Source organism: Eumetopias jubatus, unplaced genomic scaffold (assembly GCF_037043125.1).
Source record: "Eumetopias jubatus isolate StellerSeaLion01/CBP00866 unplaced genomic scaffold, mEumJub1_p1.0 scaffold_2, whole genome shotgun sequence".
Lineage (NCBI taxonomy): Eukaryota > Metazoa > Chordata > Mammalia > Carnivora > Otariidae > Eumetopias > Eumetopias jubatus.
The window spans coordinates 162824012-162847625 of record NW_028274808.1 but is presented as its reverse complement, the minus strand read 5'-3'; the positions used below and the strand labels follow the sequence as shown (position 1 = coordinate 162847625).

At 40.6% G+C, this 23614-nt stretch overlaps 1 protein-coding gene across 2 annotated transcripts in view; it reads right to left on the bottom strand.

Moving 5' to 3' along the window:
• Positions 1-4159: 4159 nt before the first annotated feature.
• TXK (TXK tyrosine kinase) overlaps positions 4160-23614 on the bottom strand; it is a 59439-nt gene continuing 39984 nt past the window's right edge. The window contains exons 9-15 of one of the 2 annotated variants that reach the window (XM_028100526.2): positions 20757-20831; positions 18153-18324; positions 13506-13722; positions 11274-11338; positions 8856-8974; positions 7220-7377; positions 4160-4810 (exon numbers count right to left, since the gene is read on the bottom strand). In XM_028100526.2, the coding sequence (XP_027956327.1) occupies positions 4742-4810; positions 7220-7377; positions 8856-8974; positions 11274-11338; positions 13506-13722; positions 18153-18324; positions 20757-20831 (875 nt within the window). In that variant the 3' untranslated portion in view covers positions 4160-4741. The remainder of the gene's footprint in view (positions 4811-7219; positions 7378-8855; positions 8975-11273; positions 11339-13505; positions 13723-18152; positions 18325-20756; positions 20832-23614) is intronic. The other variant, XM_028100528.2, reaches the window with a different exon arrangement.

Below are 23614 nucleotides of genomic sequence, written 5' to 3'. Positions count from 1 at the left end.
AAGTTCCCTGGGGGCTTCTATGCTTAGTTTCTTCTGCCCCCCCAGTTTCTTCTTCTTCCCAGGTGCTGCCCTGCACCATGTAGAACCAGGTATGAAGTACACACTATGTTCTTCCCACACACACAATAAAATCCACTCAAACACAGCATTCATGAGCCCAATTGACTTTAAGGAATGTCTGGGGTCACAGGGGTGGGACAACACAAGATAACAGATGTCCCTGCTCTCCCAAGTCTCTCACTGCCATCAGGCAGCGTCCTCGCTCCAGCTCTTTTATCTGCTTCTCTCATCTCCTGCCCGTCTCCAGTTTTTCTCCAGGTCAAGCCATGCATCTGTCTCTGATGCCTACCCCCAAACTTATTTAGTCAAACTTATCACATTTCTTATCAAATCATGAGCTTTCATTTAATAAGACCCCCACTCCCTGGAAAGAAATTAGAGAGACAAATAGCCATGTGGGGTGTGTGTGTGTGTGTGTGTGTGTGTGTGTGTGTGTGTGTGTGTGTTCACCCCACACATGATGAGAAACTCAGATCTTTAATAATATCTCCAGATCCAAGTTCTTTCTTCTATCAAATTCCCCTTCTCTGCATTACATCTCTAATATTTTTCTTTTTGTACTGCCCCAAATAATTTCGATCCTCTCAAATACTACTTATGTTCGGTTGTGCATGGAGCATACTGCTTTGCGGACACAAACAGTGCAGGAAAGAGATTTTACGGCAACAGCGCTCAACAAACAAAAGTAAATATGTGACATCCTTGCTCATAAAAATCCTTTGGCCATTGTAATGAGCAAGACAATTCCAAATACCATTGAGGACGTGAAGCAACTGGAATGTTCACACACTACTGCTGGTTATGTCCTTGGTAATGTCCACTTAGAACAGTGCTTGGCACTCTTTATAAAAGCTGAACACACACATACTTTTCGGCCCTGCAATTCCACGCCTAAGCATATACATAACAGAGATACATTCATATTTTCACCATTAGACATGTAGAACAATGTTCATAGCAGCACCGACCCTAATAGCCAAAAACCAGAAACATCCCAAATGTCCATCAAGAGTAGAACAGATAAATAATCTGTGGTGTAATTATACAGACACTAAACTTCATAGCAACCTGGATAAATGTGGTATAATTATACAACTATACAGGCATAGAATTGATGAAATACAACTACATACAACATGGATGGATTAAACAAACATATTAAGTGAAAGAAGCCAGGCATGAAAGAGTACATACCATTGGATTTCACTTATATAAAGTTCAAAAAAGCCCACACTAATCCATGGTGTTGGAAATCAGGATATTGATTACTATTGGATTAATGACTTGAATAGGAAATGAGAATGGATTCTGAAATTCTGGAATGTACCATTTCTGAATCTGAGTGCTAGTTACACAGATCTACCCACTTTATGAAAACTACGCTATCTACACGTGATTGGATACCTTATTAGGTGAGCAAAGTGTTAGCAGCAGACCTTACTCTTTTTCCCCCAGACCTAGATCTGCCTGGGAGGATTTTAGGCTTACTTTCCCAGCACTTGAATAGCACAATCCCTTGAATATGTCCCAAGATAAATTGGGAATGCTGGGTCCCAGGGCCAGACATGTGTTGGTACACTGTGAAAATCTCTGATCTGTTAGACAGCACATGAGCTGGGAGACCTGTGAGTTGTTAGCCTACATGACAGGTAGAAAACCAAGAAAGAAGTTCTTTGTTTAAAGATGACCTCCACATACTATGGCCTCATCACCGTCAATCAAATACACACACTCTCTAGGTGGGTGAGTGGGGACCCAAGCAGCTATGCACATGGACAATTGGGAGGCTTCACTGAAACTGAAGGGCTGTGCATGTTCTTTCCTGTTCTGAATCTCACTAAAGAGCTGAGCAAACACACTGCTGGACCAAATGCTATTGTGTCATGTGAGTTTGACCGCCAAACATGTTGCCAGTACAATAGTGGGACCCTGCGTTGTACTTCAATAAAAAGTTTACTAAAGAAAAAAAAAATCCTTTGACTATTCTTACCAAGTGGGTATTTGCACTGAACATAGTCTATGCTTGGCCTCCAAATTCCTTCCATTTTTCTGGGCTTCCCCTCTCTTCTTTGAACCCTTGTCTTCTCTTTTTTAGGGCTCTCACATCCAACCCCTAAACCGTTCATTTCTTATGCAGAGCTCTTTATGGCACTATCTCACCCCAAACTATGTAAGCTATCCACAGAGAACCCCTATCAATAACTAATACTGAGATTGGTTGCCACACATAGTTCCCTTCCAGGAGACGTTGGATGACTACTTCTTTAAGGAAATTTTTTCTTTTCTTTTCTTCTCTTTTTTTCAAGAAATTTTTTCTTCTGCTAGACAAAGATGCTGAATCTCTGTCTAAAGATATTCCAAATTCACACATTATCTGGAGCCTCCGTTACATACATGATAGCTCCAGTTACTCCTGTTTCTTGGTATGTCGAAATTTCCGGAAGTGTTAAATCACAAGGCAAGAGAGCATGCCTACCACCCCCAACGTATGCTCCTAGACATGCCAGGGGCTGCCATCTGACCTCCAGCAATTACTTATCTCTGGACTCATTCTTGATCTGCACTCTGTCTCCCTGCATTGCATTGACGGCAGAGGCTCTGTAGTCGACCCTAACTTTTCAGTGTTTGGGTTTTCTGTTTGTTATAACATTAACCTCCCCCCGGTCTTGGCTTTTGCTGTTTGATGGTCTCATACCCTCTTGCACTAAACTTTGGCTTATCTCACTTGAACTAGGGTCTCAGTAGTAGGAGGCCTGTCTCACCTCCCTTAGTCATAAGGAAAAGGGTTATGATCGTTTCAGAAACAGCACAGGGTCTCATACAAATATTTCTGAGACCACCACTTGAATTATCAGAGTTGAACATTCCCGTGACTGATGCTCATTATTTCAGTGCATGTTGACCGAGTACTACGGATATTCAGATATGTCATTTTTGCAGTGGGGAAATATGACTTAAAAGTCACAACTACTACCAGCCAGCAGCTTAGATTCTAATGAGAATCATAATGCAGAACATGATGCGGGGTGGAACGGCATACAAACGCTAGGCTCCCATTGTGAAACTTTATGGTGATAACATTTGTACTTTCTACCACACCCTTCTTCCTATGGGAATTGTGAAGCACTCACAATGATAAAGAGAAATTTCCAATCATCTCTACAAACAATGCATGAGAAATTAAGATTTAATTATGACTCCTGGTTATTTTATCTTGAATTCAAAATCCTGGACTTCAGAAATAATGGAGTTTGAGGTAACATTTGGATATCTTGTTTTTTCCTTCTCTTGTTCTTAGGGGAAAAAACAAGTCATCTTCCAGAAAGGTGCTGGAAGTACTTTCTACAGCAAAATGAGGCTTCTTACAAAAGCAGACCCATAAAGACAGAGAATGAATTGATAGTTTCCATAGGGGATGGACAAAATGGGTAAAGGGGAGTGGGAGATACAGGCTTCCAGTTATGGAAGAAATAAATCACAGGGACACAAAGCACGCACAGGGAATAGAGTCAGTGATACTGTAATAGCGTTATATGGTGACAGATGGGAGCTACATTGTGAGCAGAGCCTAACACACAGAGATGTTGAATCACTATGTTGTACGTCTGAAACTAATATCACATTGTATGTCAACTAAACTCAAAAAAAAAGTTTTAAGGATTTAACTTAAAAAAGATATAAAATCTTCAAAACATATAACTTTTCTTTACCTAACTGTGCAATGAGGATTCTTTTACACTATGAGGAAAACAAAATAAAATAGGTACATTACACATTTTTTTAAAAAGTCTCTTAAATTGTCCAATTTCACACAAAGTATGAAATTTTAGCATTGAAATTCAGGTTCTGAACTGCCCTGACAATGGATATTACTGGAAATAGAAATGTCACCAGGTCCTGTTCAAAGAACTTTGCCTTCACAGTGTTTAAAACTGGAACACAGTGGGGCACCTGGGTGGCTCTGTTGGTTAAGCATGGGACTCTTGATTTCAGCTCAGGTCTTGATCTCAGGGTCGTGAGTTCAAGCCCCATGTCGGGCTCCACGCCTACTTAAAAAAAAAAAACTGGAATACAAGAAACTGTCTCCAAAATAATCAGATACGTGTAAAACCAATTTATTAAATAACATAAGGAAGATTATAAAAGACAGCTTAAGAATGTTCACATTCATGTGGTTTGTAAAGGTGCATTTTCCATAAAGATCTGTACAGCTCAGAAGCATTAAATTCTGCAGAGAAGGCTCCTTTATTCCATGAGTTAGCCGAATTTCTTTATTTCAGTGAGTCCCTGAAGTAAAGAATGTCACTCCTCTTCAGAAAAGATATTTCCTCAGCTCTGTAATGGGTCAAGTTTTCATATACCCTCAGCGGCTCTCAGGGCTATTCTCATGAAGAGCAGCCACTATGAAGATGGTTATGGAGCATTTTTCCCTTCTTCACAAATGGGACACGAAGAACAGTACAGAATAAAGGAGAGTTTGGAAGTCCCTCTCCAACATCCGTGTAGAAAAATTACTTCCAGAATATTCTTAAATTTTAAAGTTTGAAAAGCCTGTGATCTTTGCACTCTTTCTAGGAGTTAGCCACTCTAAAGGAAGGTGTTCATCATCAGTGACCCCACACAGAATTTCCTTTTGTGATAATTTTGCAAGATGATCCTCTGGGTTGGCATTCTATTCAGGTCACCAGGTTTCTGCAATCTCTGTGAGAACCTGCAGCAGCTCAGCAAATGTAGGGCGGCCTTTAGGCTTCTAGAGGAGAGAAACAGAGATGGTCAGCTCAGCCTGAACCTCACTCAGATACCAGCTCTGGAACTTGCTGGCAGGGACCTGGAACCAGGCTGGTTCTCCACAGGTAGAAGAGAAAGACATCTGGGCTGACACACCGGGCATGATTGGTAGTTGAGTGAAGCATGAGTGTGAAATTATAAGAGTAGAGAGTGCTGCCAAAAAACACAAGCCACCTGAGACCATTTAAATTTAAATTAATGAAAATTAAATACATTTTTAAGTTCAGTTCTTTGTCACACTAGCCACTTTTCAATTCTTCAATAGCCAGGCATGAGCACCCTATTGGACGGCACAGACATAACACAGTCCCATCGTCCCAGGAAGTCCCGTCGGATAGCACTGCCCTAGAGATCTATTTGGATGACTTGAGATGCATGGGATAAGGGAAGAGCTGGGAGAGAATGGGCATGCAGAGTTCCAGGCTCTCAGGCTCTGCCCAGCTATTTACTAGACTTGATCCCCTGTAGAAAGAAGGATTTCGATCAGAAAGCAAAAGGCGTGTTTTAATAAGGGTCCTTGCAGGTCCTGGAGCACCCACTGTGCTGTCTTAAGGCTCCTTCAACAAAATCCCTGGTCACGGAGACGAGGACTGGAACGTTTATTTTACTTCACCAAGGGATGTGGTTTGGCTTTGGCTCCATGAAGAACAAAAGATGACACTGTTGGCATCTTTAAAATCCATGGGAAATAAACAGGGCACGTACTGCGCGGAGCACTGGGTATTATACGCAAACAATGAATCATGGATCACTACATCAGAAACTAATGATGTAATGTATGGTGACTAACATAACATAATAAAAAAAATCCATGGGAAATAGAACCACTTGTGGTAGCCACATTCTCACAAGGATCCCTGGCTGCAGAGTTTGTGGGGAGACACCACCCTTAGTGCTTTATAAACAGAGGGCATCAATAAAAAGGACCAAGCAGAAGGGTGTGTAAGCACACATTCAAGTTCTCCTTGGGGTTCCAGGAATAATTTCTGGAGTTTTTGGAGAAGGCTGTCGTTCTGCAGGTAGAAGAGCCTATGAAACAGTATGTGTATATCAGTGTGTGTGTGTGTGTGTGTGTATGTGATAATATAATCACATTTGAATTTAAAGGTGCCTAAACACTTAGGGCATTTAGATTACCTTAAAAAGTTATAGGCAAATCACCTTTTGCAAACAAATAAATCAGCATAACCAAAAACACTCTTTTAATCAATGCTTGGACTACCATTTGAGACTGGCATCATTTACTCGGGCCTCCTGCCACCCTCTGATTTATTCCCTTTTCTGTTTCCTCCCCACAGATAAATAAAATCTCAGTAAGTATTATATTTTATGCACTGTACATGTCTATTGTTCCAAAGGCAGTATATATTTCTAAGCTATCCACATTGTTATTGCAGGGAAGCTCTTAAGACAGCCATTTGTTGCTAACAGCTCACTTAACATGTGCCTGTGTTTCAAGATTCCTTACGGAGCAGTTCATCATATGTAAAATATTATCATACATCAAGGATCTTTATAAAATTAATACTTCTCTGGAATGTGAACAACTACACTGCTCTTGAAATAATTGAGTTTTTCAGTGTTTGTGGATTGCGAATCAAGTGATTTCTTTTTCAGCCGGGAGGGAACTCCTCATCCAGCTGTGGTATTTCTGGACAGACACTGTCAGCTGGAAAGAGAAAGCTGTCAAAAGTCACAGGGGAGTCTGATACAAAGGGGAGAGGTGCGTTGAGTCTGTGCCCAGAAAAGACAGGACATGTCTGGCTTTATTTTGAAGTGTGGCATTTCAAGAAAAAGAAAAACTGGGCTGACCCCTGCCCTCCCCCCAAAGGGAATTTCCTGAGTACAAGTTCCTGGCACACTTTCTGTCTTTATTCCTAATCTATCAGGAATCTTGAGTGCCAAAAAAGAGATGAAAACCATTACTGTTAGCCTTGGAGAAGCAAGACACATTATAGTAGAATGAAGTAAATACAAACAACATCCTTCTCTTTCCACGTCAGTGTTTACCAAACCTGATTCTACCCTTAGTTTCCACCCACCAGTTCTCAAAGGGAGTGGTACATCTCACCCCTGAGGCTCTAGTCACCACAAGAGTTTCTGCAAGAACCAATCTCAGACAAAGAACACCTGAAAAAGGCGCGGAATTCCTCAGGTGAAAGGCCATCATTAAAAACAAAATGGGCTGACGACCTCGACCTCGCAGCGGGAGTTTCAGACAGAAATAGCACTTCCTGCTCTTAGGGGTCCTCATCAAGAAACAGACTCCTCCCCCCACCCCCATGGAGCCCTGGGGTAATGTTTGTCACGCTCAGGCCTGTTCTCCGATGCTGGGACTGCCCACCTTCCCAGGAGAGTAAGGAACATTCACCTCGTGCCAGCAGCCATACATGACTTCGTAGATGGACATCGGCGCCAATGGAGGCCGGTACAGCCGGAAGCCTCTAGAAATGGCTTCCACAACTTGCAAATTTGACTTATTTTCAAACGGCATTTTTCCTTCCGTGAAAACTTCCCACATCAAAACTCCTACAACACGAAATGCATGTAAACAAGAGGTTACTTGAAACTGAAAGAACTCTTTGAAACTACAAGGCCTTATTTTCCTCTTCCAGCCTCTGCATTATAATCGGTCCAGAATGAGAACAGTTCTGTCTAGGAATCAGCCCGTGTGCATCTTCGTTTTCAAACAGGCCTGTAATCTGACAATATTCCAAGTGAAAACAATGCCTTTCTTTTCCACTGGTCTTGACCTCTTTCCGATTGAAAGAAAACGCTGCCAACATTTTTCATTTCTAAGTATGTTCCTGTCTTCACACCCTGAAATCAGCAAGCCTCTCTGCCACCCCATAGAAAATGACAAAATTGTGTGGCCAAGAGTTTACCAGCCAGTAGAAGGCACGTGTTCCTCTCTGCCCGCTGAAAGATGAGACTGCTGGGTAGAGCAGAATATTTAGCTGGGGCTTGGTACATGAGTAGGTGTTCTATAATCATTGATTGGTTGATTAGTGAAACTCCTTCAAGGCTCCCATTTGAACTTCATTTGATTATTCACTTATTCTAAGAATATGTATTATGCACTGATTAGAGGCCAGGCATATGCTAGAGCCAGAAGTCTCTAGAAACCAGTCCATGGGCTCAAGCAGCTCACTGTCCAGTGGGAGATAGAGACAAGTGGTCAGGTAAAACTCAGATATTCTAATTGTTCTGCACCCACTTGATGAGGTCCCTGTATTGCTATCTGTTAGTCTCACAACTTGACTGCTCTCCTGTAGAGCATAAAATGTCACCTGCCAAAACTACCAAAAGTCAGTGGAGAACTAAAGAGATCAATGATACAAGTTTCACCTTACGTGGACAATAAAATTCACATCCTTCTGAGGGTACAGAGGTGTCTCCAAACCCAAGAAGCTATCCAGAGAGGTCTGGGTGAAAGAGAATAGATAGCTTATTGCAAATTGACTGCCACTTTTTGAAAATCAACTCAAAGAACAGACTCCACTGGACATGGATCTGCAACATCTCTTTCTCAATGAAGAACATTACACAATATAAACTCCAATTGACAGTTCCCAAGGAGGCCTACATCTAAAATACCACAAAATCTGAAGGTAATGAAATAAATGCAGTAGTCTTGCTTAGTAGTTAGAAATGAAGTTTATTAATTACACTCGAAATTCAGTGACACCTTAGATCTATTTTCCTTGCAAGTCTCTGTGGTGTAAAAAAGGTGGCTGCCTTTGTTTTCTAGATCAGTAGACGCTCTGTTATGGTTTTCCTGCAAATGCTCATCGGGAAAGGAAAAGATCCAAAAGGTAGACTTATATAAGAAGGTGTATGATACCAGTTGCCAAAGACAGCCTGGATGTGTTTAGAACACTTAAGACAGAAGGACAGTTACAAGAAGACCTTTCTAGAACCCCACATCATACTAAGAAATCAAAGCTTAAAAAAGATTGGCCTTTTATTAAATCAATCTCCATCAAATGAACATCAAATTTACTCACCAAATGACCAGACGTCAGATTTGCTGCTGTACTTGTTGAAATGGAAAACCTCAGGAGGGGACCACTTGATTGGGAACTTCGCTCCAGAAGAACCGATATATTCATCATCCAAAACGTACCTAAGGTCATTAGATTCAAAGCACATTGTGCTAATTACTTCCAAGTTTCATTTAGTTCAAACCCCCTTAGTCTACCTTAAGTTCTAAAAGAAAAAGCAGGGGTGCCCGGGTGGCTCAATCAGTTAAGCAGTTGACTCTTGATTTTGGCTCAGGTCATGGTCTCAGGGTCCTGGGATCAAGCCCCATCAGGCTCTGTGCTCAGCAGGAAGTCTACTTGGGGATTCTCTCTCCCTCTCCCTCTGCCCCTCCCCCCACCCACTCAATCTCTCCCTCTCAAATAAATAAATAAATTTTTAAAAGAGAAAGCATTTTTACCCCCCAAAGTTTCTCTTCTTGTTACCAAAATGGGAAGGTATCCTATATAGTGATTCCTCCTTAAACCAAGCCTCAACTGGGTTTATCTGGGTCTCAGAAAACCAAAACAAATCTTCAATCCAAAACCGATTGGAATCGGGAACCCACTGATTATTTCATATTGACAAATTCTTAATTCTGCAAAGGAGCATGCTGAGTGCTCTAACAACCAAGATTATAAAAAGGAAATAAAAAAATAAATATATATATGGCAAAGAATAAATTCAAAGCTGGATGCCTTATTTTTTTTCTTCATGCAGATGGGTTTTGTGAGGCAGAGAAAGGGGGAAATAAGAGTATTGAACATAATACATTTGATGTGAAAAATATCCAGTGCATTAAAATGGCCCTGTACGACATCAGTAATAACTACCAGTTCCTTTTAAAAACTACAAAAATATTAAACCCTCTCTCTCTTTTGAGGCTTGTAGGCAGGAATATCCAAGTAGGGGAATCTGGAGAGAAGAATCTGGAGAGAAGAGCGAAGAGATGATGACTAACTTGTCGCCCCTGGAGTGTGCAGTAGAGTAGTTTTTAATTATTTATTAGTGCTTCCTCACACTCTCTTTTTTTTCCCACGCACCCTACCTCACCCCACCTTTAAGCCCTTTATTGAGCCAGAAGTCATCCTACTCAGGGAAAGAGTAGCTAATAGAAAACAAAAGAGAAAGAGCCATTTTTCATAGCTTTTGAGTTTCAAAAGTCTAAGCTTTCCAGAGAAGGAGGGGGACTGAGCTGTTACAATACTGGGGAGAATGGCTCATAAATAAGAGTGATATCTCCCCCCACCCCCACCCCAACATCCATCCCTCTAACGAACGAACCTCTGGAGCTGGGAGGTGGCAAAGAACAAAGGGAAAGGGGAGCAGTATTAGCCAGTAGTCGGTGACTGCGGCAGGGTGCTGTCCCCTGTGCTCTACAAGGCCTGCCCCACTGACATGACAGGGAAAGAAGGCCCCACTGAGGGTTGCTGGGATTCAAGAGCAAAACAGAACCCGTGCCTCTTCCCCAGGTCAAGCCCCAGGAAAAGCAAAAAGATTCCCCAAAACAAATAGCTGTGGATGTTCCTAAGCAAATAGGGCCTTAGATAGCTCCAGGGGGTTTCTAAGCATGGAGAATGCCCGTATGACAGCATCTTGCAGACAGAAATTGGGGATGAGTCAGCAGCCGCCTATGCAGATGTTCAGCCAAGGACAAAACAGGAGGATGGTGGCTGCAAGGATACCAGTTGTCAGCGGCTAACAACAAGGACCAGACATGCCCTCTCCAGGACGTGGCCCCATGAAACACTGTGTCTGACCCTGAAGCGAGTCAGAGAGAAACTCTGAATTCACGGGCATTGAATTTTTAGCAACCTGAAGGAAAGGGAGCTCAAAACCAACTCTAATATTGCTTCTTGTGTTTTGCTGTCAGATTAAATTACAGCTTTTATGGATGATTAAATTTTAGTACATTTAAAAATATATATATATCAATGGCATTGAGTGGCAGAAAATGAGGTTAAAGATTTTCCACACTTGAGTCGTAGTCTTAAAGTCAACTACTACACCTGATCATAGAAATGCATGACAATGACATGGAAAAATCGGAACTAAACAAATTTATCCTTTTATCTTTCAGAAATATACATATGTCAGAAGAGCTTTTTTCTTAACCTCATGCATGTAACAAGTAGATTGAGACATTTTTAAAAATTTTAAGTTACGCCTGAAAATAACCTGAAAGAAGATCCGAAGAATAGTCCAAAGTATCCATTTACCTCACAGCTAACATTGGGTTATGTCCTAAAATTCAAAGCAGGGCAACAGGCCAAGCAACCACATCAACATTCTCCTCACAGGGGGAAAAAAAAAAAAAAAAGCAATGCCTATTGACATCTTCAGTTTGTTAATAGATATAAGATTCCCTCTTATGAGTAAACAAAAAATATTTATATATATTATACCTCGTCATTCCAAAGTCCGATATTTTCACTATACTTGCAGCACTGACCAGACAATTCCTTGCTGCCTATAGAAAGAAAAGAATCCGCATTTGAATATAGTCTTTCTTTTGTTTCTACTCTCGTTTTCCTTAGTTTACTTGGGGCCCCACTCTACTTCTATGAGCAGCCATTTATTTTTTTGGTAATACCTGTCGATGCTATGTATGATTCTATATATCTGCCCTCATGATGGATTTTAATGATTCTTCAAAGAAATAACCAAAAAGGGCGCCTGGGTGGCTCAGTCAGTGTGGTGGCATCTGCCTTTGGCTCAGGTCATGATCCCAGGGTCCTGAGATCGAGCCCCGTATCGGGCTCCCTGCTCAGTGGGGAGTATGCTTCTCCCTCTCCCTCTACTGCTCCCCCTGGCTTGTGCTCTCTCTCACTCACTCTCTCTCAAATAAATAAATAAAATCTTAAAAAAAAAGAAAGAAAAAATAACCAAAAAAAAAGGTCAAAAGCAATTTTAATACTTTTCCTTTTAAAAGTTTTTAATGCCTCTCAACAGGTATTTTTGATAACTAGGAAGACTACATCAAAGAGACGTTAAACTATGAATCCTGGCATTAAAAACAGTGTGTATTTTTAAATAATGCAGAGACCATGTATTTGATGCCAAAATAATCCATTTTCAGAGAGCTTCGTCAAAGAAAATCATTGATTTGGTTATTGAGCCTCACGTAAGTCAACAGTTTGATAGATTTTGTTCTCTTCTAAGCTGATAGGTGCTTCAGTTAGTCCCAAAACAAAAACAAGGAACTTAAAATGGTAAGCCAGAAGGAGCCAGTTTAAAAGATTTTGACAAATACTAGCAAGGATCTCCAAGCCAAACCACAAGTTAAGCCCTTGACAAGGAAAAGACTCGTGCTTAGCCGACAGATTTTAAATGGCATAAAGATGGATAAAATAGAACACAAAAGAAAGGAATCAAGGAAGAAACCAAGGACAGGGGGATCTGAGAAAAGCCACTTGGAGCAAAGAGAATGACCAGAACCATCACCCAAGGAAGTTTTGAATTCTAACCTTTGTGAGGAAAGACTGACCTGCAGAGACTAGGAAAGTAAGCTCAGTGGAATTGATATCATATTCATCCCTTCAAAAATGTGTTCCTACTACATGCTGGGGACTGGGGGACATGCCTTGAGGGAGACAGAACAGTGGTCTAAACGGCTATGGAAGGGCTATTGCTGTGGAAGAGCAGAGCTGAGCTCTTCTATATGCCAAGAGCAATTGTAAGTGCTTATCCATATTAATTCATATAATCTTCCCAACAAGCCCCCAGGAGGAAGGTGATGTAATTCATCCCACGTCCTAGTTAACTAGCTTGCCCAACATCACACAGCTAGGGAGAAACAAAGGCCACGTTTCAACCCAGGCTGTCCACCTCCAGAGCGGTACTTCTGAATCGTGGCTGCCCATTGAACTCACCGGGGCATTTGGGGCAAGATAAGCTTTCATTTTTTTTCTCAGGAGCATTCCAGCACAGAATAATTTAACATTTCTAGTCCTCCTCAGTGATGCCGGTAACACTACTGTGATACAGTTATAACCGAAAAACACCCCCACATGGGGGTGGGGGGAGCCCCTGGAGCCTGATCTTCACCACTGTCTGTCCAGTGCCCGGCAGAGCGCTTGGCTGATACTGGCCCTCGTCACGTATTTGATTACTGGTTGAAAGGAAGAAAAGTGGAAGGAATGGAAGAAGGGGGGGAAGGTGAGAGGAAAGAAAAGTAAAATAGTTTTGGTTAGTTGATGAGCGTGGCAGTTAATTAGTTGAAGGTACATTTAGAGTAATGCCTCACTTGGCTGCAGCATTAAGGGGCAATTAAAAATGAAGCTACATTTCCCATAGAATTACAGTAGGAAAGGGTTTAGAAATTAAGTCAAAGGTATTTTATTTAAAATAGTGAAAGGCCTCAGGATGCCTGGGTGGCTCAGTCGGTTAAGCGTCTGCCTTTGGCCCAGGTCATGAACCCGAGGTCCTGGGATCGAGTCCCGCATCAGGCTCCCTGGAACCTGCTTCTCCCTCTGCCTCTGCCTCCCCCCGCCACCCCCCGCTTGTGTTCCCTCTCTCTCTCTCTCTGTCTGACAAATAAATAAATAAAATCTTTAAAAAAATAGTGAAAGTCCTCAATTGTCATATTCTTCTGAATATAATGCCTAGAATAATCAGCCAACTTGCATCCTACTTACTAAATCCCTATGAATGAAGCAGTTCCTCTCCAGATACTCCATCCCTTCACAGGTATCCTGGCACATGCTCAGCAGCATCTCCCTTGTAAGCGTTCCCCTTCTGTCTCTGAGATAGTCCAGCAGGCAGCCGTTCTCCATAAACTCGGTCACAATGTACAGTGGCTTCTGCTGTATGCACACTCCATAGAGCTGGACCAGCCTGGGATGAGACAATCTCCTGTTCAAGAAAAACACACACCAGTAAGCAGATTCGTTTATGCCCTTGAGAGTGCTGAGATTCAATCGGTGATATGCACCAACTCTACGTAATTGTCGACATCAAGATACGAGAAAAGTGAACGCAACCACAGAGAAAGTAGAACAGTTTCCTTTCCACTGTACGTGCTGCATAAGTGGGGTCAAGAGTTCAAGTAGTACTCCCCAAGTCACTGAAGATGCAGAATGTTACGTAGATTCGGTTTTTCCTGCTTTTCCTCCCGAGTTTCAGCTTTCCTAACTGAAGCTGCTCAGACAACAGTTTGAGACAGATTGAAGGGAGGAAACCATGATTGATGCATTAAAAAAAGAAAGAAAGAAAGAAAAATTATAAAAAAAAAAATAAGGTGTCTGGGTGGCTCAGTTGGTTAAGCATCTGCCTTTGGCCCAGGTCATGATCCTGGGGTCCTGGGATCGAGCCGTGCAACAGCGAACCTGCTTCTCCCTTTGCCTCTGCTTCCCCCCCCCTTCTCTCATGAATAAATAAAATCTTTAAAATTTTTTCTAAAAAGGCATTAAAAAAGAAATTTTAGATAAAGTTGGAGACTGAAAAACACTTGCCAACTTGAAACCCTGTTCTGTATTTAGCAATCACACACACACATACACACACACACACACAACACACACACACACACACACACACGTCTTTGAATGTTGCCTATTAAAATACACACAGAACTCTTTAGTCCTCTAAACTTCAAAAGTTTATTGTTTCTTCTGGAGCATAGTATTCAGTCCCTAAAGGCCTGTTTTGCCAAGTAGGCATCATGGAAAACAATATTCAAGTTAATGTTTATAATTTTACAAGACGTATAATAAGCCAACTTCTCTCCTAGTCAAAAGTAACTTGAAATGTTACCAGTTTTCATTCACAGAGGCAAAATAAAGTCAATGACTCAGGGAGATTATTTACCTTAAAATAGTATTAATTGACATATTACCATATGATTAGCATGCAAAGCCACTACCAGGTAGTGGGAAAGAGGTGTTCAGAGGATCGCTACATGATTTTAATCTGTAGATACATATCCTGTATATGTATATTTTGTCTGATTTATCTTTCTCATTTATAAAGTGTATTTTTCAGTTAAGGGATGCCATTTATACGTATGCAGAATAACGGCAGGAAAGTCACTCTTAAAATGGCATATTGATTTGCCATGAGAAAACCACCACATTGATACCCACATATAAACATCTGAGAATTCAAATATTACACTGCATTTGCTTAGCAATATCACCAGAGCAGTGACAAGTATGTTGATGGAACTAACACAGGTGATACAATAGAAATCATGTGGGAGTCAGTCTGCCAATTAAACATGGTAGGGAAGACTTCCTGGAGGAGGTGACATTTAAACTACACACTTAAAAAGGAGGTAATACAGTATTACCAAGTTGTGTATGCTTGGCAGATAGAGCTCAGTGTGTGTCAGCTATGCAATTTTGTAAAGATGAATGGATTTGCAACAGGATTTCAGAAGGAAATTTTTCTGCCTCACTTTCAAAAAAATCAGGAAAAAATAGGCTGCGTTCACCAGTCAGAATGGCTAAAATTAACAAGTCAGGAAACGACAGATGTTGGCGGGGATGCGGAGAAAGGGGAACCCTCCTACACTGTTGGTGGGAATGCAAGCTGGTGCAACCACTCTGGAAAACAGTATGGAGGTTCCTCAAAGAGTTGAAAATAGAGCTGCCATACGATCCAGCAATTGCACTACTGGGTATTTACCACAAAGATACAAATGTAGGGATCCAAAGGGGTACGTGCACCCCAATGTTTATAGCAGCAATGTCCACAATAGCCAAACTGTGGAAAGAGCCAAGATGTCCATCAACAGATGAATGGATAAAGAAGATGTGGTATATATACACAATGGAATATTATGCAGCCATCAAAAGGAATGAGATCTTGCCATTTGCAATGACGTGGATGGAACTGGAGGGTGTTATGCTGAGTGAAATAAGTCAATCAGAGAAAGACATGTATCATATGAGAATTCCTCACTGATATGAGGAATTCTTAATCTCAGGAAACAAACTGAGGGTTGCTGGAGTGGTGGGGGGTGGGAGGGATGGGGTGGCTGCGTGATAGACATTGGGTAGGGTATGTGCTATGGTGAGCACTGTGAATTGTGCAAGACTGTTGAATCACAGATCTATACTTCTGAAACAAATAATTCAACATATGTTAAGAAAAAAGAAAAAGAAGAAGAAGATAGCAGGAGGGGAAGAATGAAGGGGAGTAAGTCAGAGGGGGAGACGAACCATGAGAGACAATGGACTCTGAAAAACAAACTGAGGGTTCTAGAGGGGATGGGGGTGGGGGGATGGGTTAGCCTGGTGATGGGTATTAAAGAGGGCACATTCTGCATGGAGTACTGGGTGTTATGCACAAACAATGAATCATGGAACACTACATCAAAAACTAATGATGTAATGTGTGGTGATTAACATAAGAATAAAAAATTAATTAAAAAAATAGGCTGTGTTCAAACCATCTGAACTGACTTAAAAATAAGCCATTAGCTTCATTCCTGCCTCTGTAAACTTCCAGGAGTCATTTGTATTTCTCACACTCTGGGCATCTCCCACAGTCCTCAAAATATCATTCCCAGAAACCTTGACCCGAAATGCTCAATAAGGCTTGAACCTTTCAAGAATCCTCTTGTCACTACATTGAACATCTCTAATTCTTTCTTGTTCCATAGGAGTTTCTATGGCTTCAACTTTCCCTGAACTAAATGTCTCCCAGTCATCCTTATGATACCTATCAAATCAACACAGCAATATAAATGTTTTGTCTCTCCTTTAGATGTAGGAAAACTAGGGTCTGATGCAGGTGGTATCAGGGAATACAGGCCAGACATATATGTGCCTGAGGTCACCTAGGGGCACACGACCAGCTTTAGGAAGCTGATATCACTGGAAAATTATGTTTATCATAACTTTCCTTGAAATTCACTTTATTGTAACTGGATGGGAAGAACTTTTTTTTTTTTTTTAAGATTTTATTTATTTATTTGACAGAGAGAGAGACAGCGAGAGCAGGAACACAAGCAGGGGGAGTGGGAGAGGGAGAAGCAGGCTTCCCGCAGAGCAGGGAGCCCGATGTGGGACTCGATCCCAGGACCCTGGGATCATGACCTGAGCCGAAGGCAGACGCTTAACGACTGAGCCACCCAGGCGCCCGGGAAGAACATTTTGATAGGACACTTGGGGTAGGGTTGAGAGCCCTCAGAGACAGCACTGCTCTGCCATTAAAGGAGAATGGGTCCAGTTAATCACTTCTGGTTTTTTGGTTGGCTTGTCTGTTTGTTCAGTTGATGTCTGACATTTAGAACAGAACTAAATTGTTTTGGATAACAGAATCTAGGTAATGCCATCTAGAGTTTTTGTTTTTCACCACATTGCTGCTCCTGTAAGTAAGTGTTGAACAAAGACTTAAAGTCGATGGATTTGATTTGGCTTGTCCTGATCCAGCCCAGATTACAGACATAAACCACAACCACATATTCAACGGAGTCAAATGCTGACCTGGGAAATCACAGATGTGATCCCATAGGAACAGCACCCAACATGTCACAGGAGTCACTTCTGTTAGAGCTCTGGATTCTTAAGTTCTCTGAAAGCAAATACTTTATCCTTATATGACTATTTAAATAAAATGAACACTTTTTGCTTCAGGAAAAGAAAAGAAAGAAAGAGAGAGAGAAAGAAAGAAAGACAGACAGACAGAAAGAAAGAAAGAAAGAAAGAAAGAAAGAAAGAAAGAAAGAAAGGAAGGAAGGAAGGGAGGAAGAAAGAAAGAAAGAAAGGAAAGAAAGAAAGAAAGAAAGAAAGAAAGAAAGAAAGAAAGAAAGAAAGAAAGAAAGAAAGAAAGAAAGAAAAAAGGAAAGGAAGGGAAGGGAAGGGAAGGGAAGGGAAGGAAGGAAGGAAGGAAGGAAGGAAGGAAGGAAGGAAGGAAGGAAAGAAAGAAAGAAAGAAAGAAAGAAAGAAAGAAAGAAAGAAAGAAAGAAAGAAAGAAAGAAAGAAAGAAAGAAAGAAAGAAAAAAGGAAAGGAAGGGAAGGGAAGGAAGGAAGGAAGGAAGGAAGGAAGGAAGGAAAGGAGGAAGGAAGGAAATCGTGTAAAGAACATACATGCTTGTCACTTTCACGGATTTCTTCATGTAATTCACACAGTGATGCAGTGAAAAAAGTATTGTTATCCCCATTTTACGAGTGAAGAAATTGAGGCTTGGAAAGGTGAAAAAACTCACCCCAGGTCACACAACTAGCTTGGGCAGGGTTGTGACATAAATCCAAGTGTGACTACTCCAAAATCCATGTTCTTTCCAGGACACCAGAATGTTGTATGCCGTGTATGTGGTGTTGTATGCTTATACTCACATCATCACTTTAGCCTCTTCGATGAAATCCTCCTCGGACATGGAGCCTTCGCTGATGGCCTTGATAGCTACCCGGATGTGCGCTCGCCATTCACCTAAATGGACCACCCCAAACTGACCGCTTCCAATCTCCTTTACAAAAGCCAACTCAGCAGGATCTATCTCCCACTTTTCTAGAAAAGTAAAACATCCATGTCACAAGTAGGGAAAAATTTTAGCTAGAAGAGATTCAGGAATTATCTAGACCTACTCTATTCTTTCACAAAGAGGTTAAAAATTTTATCAGTGAGGGCAGCAGAACCGTAACCATGGTTAATACTCTCATGGTCATTTACATGTGTAATTCCAGAATTCAAGTTTAAACATACAAACTTGACTTGCCTGGAGAGGAATTAGGGGTATCAAAACACTTTCTCTTTCCAGAGAGACCCAAGTTAAAAGGCAACACTTTGCCTTTCTGAACCAAACCTACCAAAATTAGACCTGGCCCCAAGAATATGTATGTCCCCATCTGTTTTTGTCCTGCTGAGTAAACTTGTGAGGCACAGAACATTCGGCCCCCCACCTCGCCCCCTACGTCACTCCTCTGCTCACTTCCACCCCTAAAGGGCTTTTCTGCCTCTGTGTCTTCTCCTAGAGAAAAGCCTAACAAATTCACCTAATAAATACGTGCACTGCTAGGATTCTAACTCACATATATCTAAGTGTGTGTTTGAAGTGAAATTTGTGTTATGGTATATTTCACTTCCATAGAAGCCAAATAAGGAAAAAAGAACTGTTTTTAAAATAACCCTCTTGAAAACACTTGGGAACGATCATATCTTTCCTTTTCAGGATCTCCTTTTGCATAGCAACACCGCCATCTGCTGGAACTTTAGAATAATGTAGTTAAAAGAATTGTAGAGGCTAATGATCCTTATTACCAGCTTTGCAAAGTGCTCCCCCTCCCAGTAGTAGGGCGTGTTTTAAAAGTAACACGGGAGAATATATTTATGACTTTGATATTGGCATAAATTTATTCAACAGAATATAACCCTAAAGGGAAATATTGACAAATTACCCTTCATAAAAATCCTGTTCATCAATTGCACCCCATTAAGAGAGGGAAAAGGTAAGCCACAGATCGGGAGAAGATATCTCTAAAACATGTAACCAGTAAAGAGTGGCTATTCAGAATATGAAAAATCAATTAGAAAAAGGCAGATAACTATATTTTTAAGGGCTAAAAAGCCTGAATAGAGTGTCTTTCACAAAACAGAATACCCAAATGGCCATTTAAGCTATAAAAAGTTGATCAAAATAATCAGTCATCAGGGAAATGCAAATTTAAACCACGATGAGATACCACTACTACACACAGCAGATTGGCTAACGTGAAAACCAAAGAAAAGAATCAACAAAAATACTAAATATTGGCAAAGGTGTGGAGCAACTAGAATGCCCCTACGCTATTGATTGAGGTGTAATTTGGCATAAGCTTTTTGGAAAATGAACTACATCTGAGTGTGTACATACATACTCTAGAACCCAGCAATTCTACTTTTAAGTATATATCCAACACTGTTGGAGCTTAAATGTGTACTGAACTTCATCAAAGACACGCAAGAATGTCCATAATGATGTTATTTATGAGATAAAAATTGGTTTCAACCCAACTGGCCATCTAACGAAGGATGGGTAAATCAACTGTGGTATAGTCATGCAATGTCGCACTATACCACATTGGAGATGGACCAACCACACCCAATATCACGGGTAAAGAAGAAGAAGCCAGATACAAATGCATGGTCTTATTCCATTTATATTAAATAGTCAAAAACAGGGAAAACTAATTGAGCTATAGAGTTATGAGTTGTGCACTGTTCTACATGTTAAAAAATTGAGTTTATTTTTAAAAAGTGAAACAGGACTATGCTTAACTTAAATAAACAGCTAATGGCAGAGCTTTTATTATATACATTGTATTAAGGGCAGAGGAATAACCCAGGACCCATAAGACCCTGAATCATTCTCCCATCCTAATTAAAATAGAGACCCCGAGTCCTGATACACTATATAATTATGTGATCATTTTTTCAGTATTTTCTGTTTCTCACTAATGAGAGAAATTTAAGGGAATAAAATGTCACCAAATTACAGAACAGAATTCTTTGGCTCTTCTTTATTGTCACGGATTTGCTGATACACATCTGCTAGAAAATAGTTCAAATTAAACTTTCTATGGGTTGTATTTTAAAAAGGTGAAGAGGACACTTTGAGCAGCTCTTTTTAGCAGGTTCTCTTGGAGAACAGTCATTTTCCAGCCACCCTTGTACCCAGAGAGCAACAGCTCAAACAGCCAAATAAAAAGAATTCTAATTTATCAAAAGAACGCCTGTTTAATGTATAATGAAATTTGAAGTAAAATTGAAACATTTCTTTCTGAAGTTCAAATTGCTCTTGTGAGATGCATATATTTAAGTATCTCAGAAGGGGGATTTAAACGCTGAACGGAAACCTATCTAGACATCTCAGAAAAGCTAAGAATTTAAAGAACGTAGAGGGAACGTGGAGTAGATTCTTTATGGGATTTGATATTGTACTTGGGTGCATGCGCATACATTACCGTAGCTAAAACCAGCTGTGGCTGGCAAACAGCTGCCCATCAGTCCGACTGGGTAGCGGAGACGGCTCATGAGGCCTGGGGAGACACAGAAATTGGCATTTCAAGCCTACTTACTAACATAAAAGAAAAAAAACAATGTATTAGATGACGATGCCAGTCTTCAAATAAATTAGGCGGGAAAGTATTCTCCATTAGCCTATTTACTTGTTTTCCCCATTTTTCATAAAATAATATTTGCTCATTGGACACACATCTTTTTAATTTATTTTTTTATTATTAACATATAATGTATTATTTGTTTCAGGGTGGAAACACATTTTAAAATCCAAGAAAATTTAAAGACAAAGTAAAGATCTCACTAAATCTTAGCAGCCAGAGATGCACTGTTATCATTCTGGTGAACACCTCTGCAAAAATCTCTGTATATGTACTTGAAGGCATACACACACCCAATATGTTTCACAGAAAAGTAAATGTCTTGCTATAAGCTTTTTACACACAATATGTCATTGATACACATCAGTGACTATAAATAGAGCTTAAAGTTACTTCTAAGATGCCACTATTGTAAAATATGCTGTATGTTTTTGAACATAAACTTTTAGGTACCTCTCAAATTATTGCCTTAGGGATAAATTCCTTAAAATGTGATTTCTTGATCAAAGCACATATAGAAAAACTGTACTAATTCATTCAACCACCAACAGTGTTTAAGGGTACCCATTTCCTGACTCCACTTTTTGAGAGTAGTTTTTTTTTTTTAATAACATGGTAGCATAAATGAGACTTCTTTTGATTGGGTCAACATGTAGTATTCTGTTCCATCAATTTCAATTTAGTTCAACAAGCCTTTGTTATTTATTTCCTCGACTAATGTTTATTTGGGGCCTGCTTTGTGCCAAGCACCATCTAGATGGTGGGAGACAGCAGTGAAGCAGTGAGTAAGCCAGTGGTGGGCCCCGCTCCCGTAGAGCTTACAGTTTGGTGGGGGAAGAGAAAATAAACAAGTACATGCACACTCAAGAAAAAACAGAAGATGATGAGTGGTAAGCAGAGTAGAAACAAAACAGCTTCTATCGAGTGAGCGCTCCGGGAAGGCCTCTCTGACAAGATGAGAGCTATGCTGACATCAACCAATAAGGAGCCATCTTACAAAGATCAGGAGGAAGAGCATTCTGGGCAGATGGAACAGAATGTGCAAAGGCTGGAAGACAGAAAGCAATGTGGCCAGTATAAGAAGAGAAAAAAGCATCATTAAGTGCCTCATTGTGTGCAAGACACTCTTCTAGGTAGATCTCCAAGATTCTGGAGGACCAAAGATGAATAAGGTGAGGACTCTGTACTCAGGGGCTCAATCTCAGTGAGGGAAGACAGGCAGAGAAAGGCAATTCCAATATACGAGGAATAAATCCTGCGCTGGAGATACACAAGATGCTCCAGGACACAGCACCTCACACATTTTTGGATTCGAAGAAGTCTTCTGGAAAGAAATGATACCTGAGATGAATATGGCAAGTGGAGTTAAGCCATGAAGAGAATCTATGAAAAACACTCCAGGCAGAGGTAACAGCGTGAGATGACACCTAGAGGTATGAAGCAGGATGGGCTACTTGAGCAAAAGGTGAGAGATAGAAGAGGCAAGAAATTACACTTGAGAGGTAGGTAATATTCTGGTTATGATGGGCCTTGTAAGCCATGTTGGGGAACATTACATCATCCTGCAGGTGAGAAGGAGCCATTGAAAGTTCCCAAATAAGGGAGTGGCATGGTCAGATTTACATTTTTGGTAGATCATTCTGACATCAGCGTAGAGGATGGATTGAGGGTAAGTCAACATTGAAGACAAGACCAGTTAAGAGGCCATTACAGTTGTTCAAGTGAACAATGATTAGAGCAGCACTAGAAGACAAAGAGAGGCAAGAACCTATATGAGACACACTTAGGATATGAAATTCATTGCACTTGATAATTAACCAGAAGTTGTAGAACAAATAGTATTAAAATTTGTATGGAATCGCAAAAGGCCCTGAATAACCAAAGCAGTCTTGAGAGGGAAAAACAAAGCTGGAGGTATCACACCCCCTGATTTCAAACTATACTACAAAGCTATAATAGTTAAAACAGTATGGTACTGGCACAAAAACAGACACAGAGATCAATGGAACAATACAGAAAGTCCAGAAATAAACCCAAGCTTATCTGGTCAATTAATCTTCGACAAAAAAGGCAAACACATACAATGGTGAAAAGATCCCCATTGATGTTTTCTTCAATAAATGGTGCTGGGAAAACTGGACAACTATATGCAAAAGAATGAAAGTGGACCACTTTTTTACACCACACACACACACACACACACACACACAAATTCAAAATGGATTAAAAACTTAAATGTAAGACCAGAAAACATCAAACTCCTAGAAGAAACCATATGTAGTAAGCTCTTGGACATCAGTCTAAGCAATATTTTTTTCATCTGTCTCCTCAGGCAAGGCCAACAAAAACAAAAATAGACAAATGGGACTACATCAAACTAAAAAGTTTTTGCACAGTGAAGGAAACTATCAACAAAACAAAAAGGCAACCTACTTGAATGGGAGAAGGTATTTACAAATGCTATGACCAGAAAGGAGCTAATATCCAAAATATATAAAGAATTCATACAACCCTATCAAAAAAAGACCAAACAATCCAATTTAAAAAAAAATGGGCAGAGGACCCAAATAGACATTTCCCCCAAAGAAGACATACAGATGGTCAACAGACACATGAAAAGATGCGCAGCATCACTCATCATCAGGGAAATGCAAATCAAATACACCATGAGATATCACCTCACACCTGTCAGAATGGCTGGT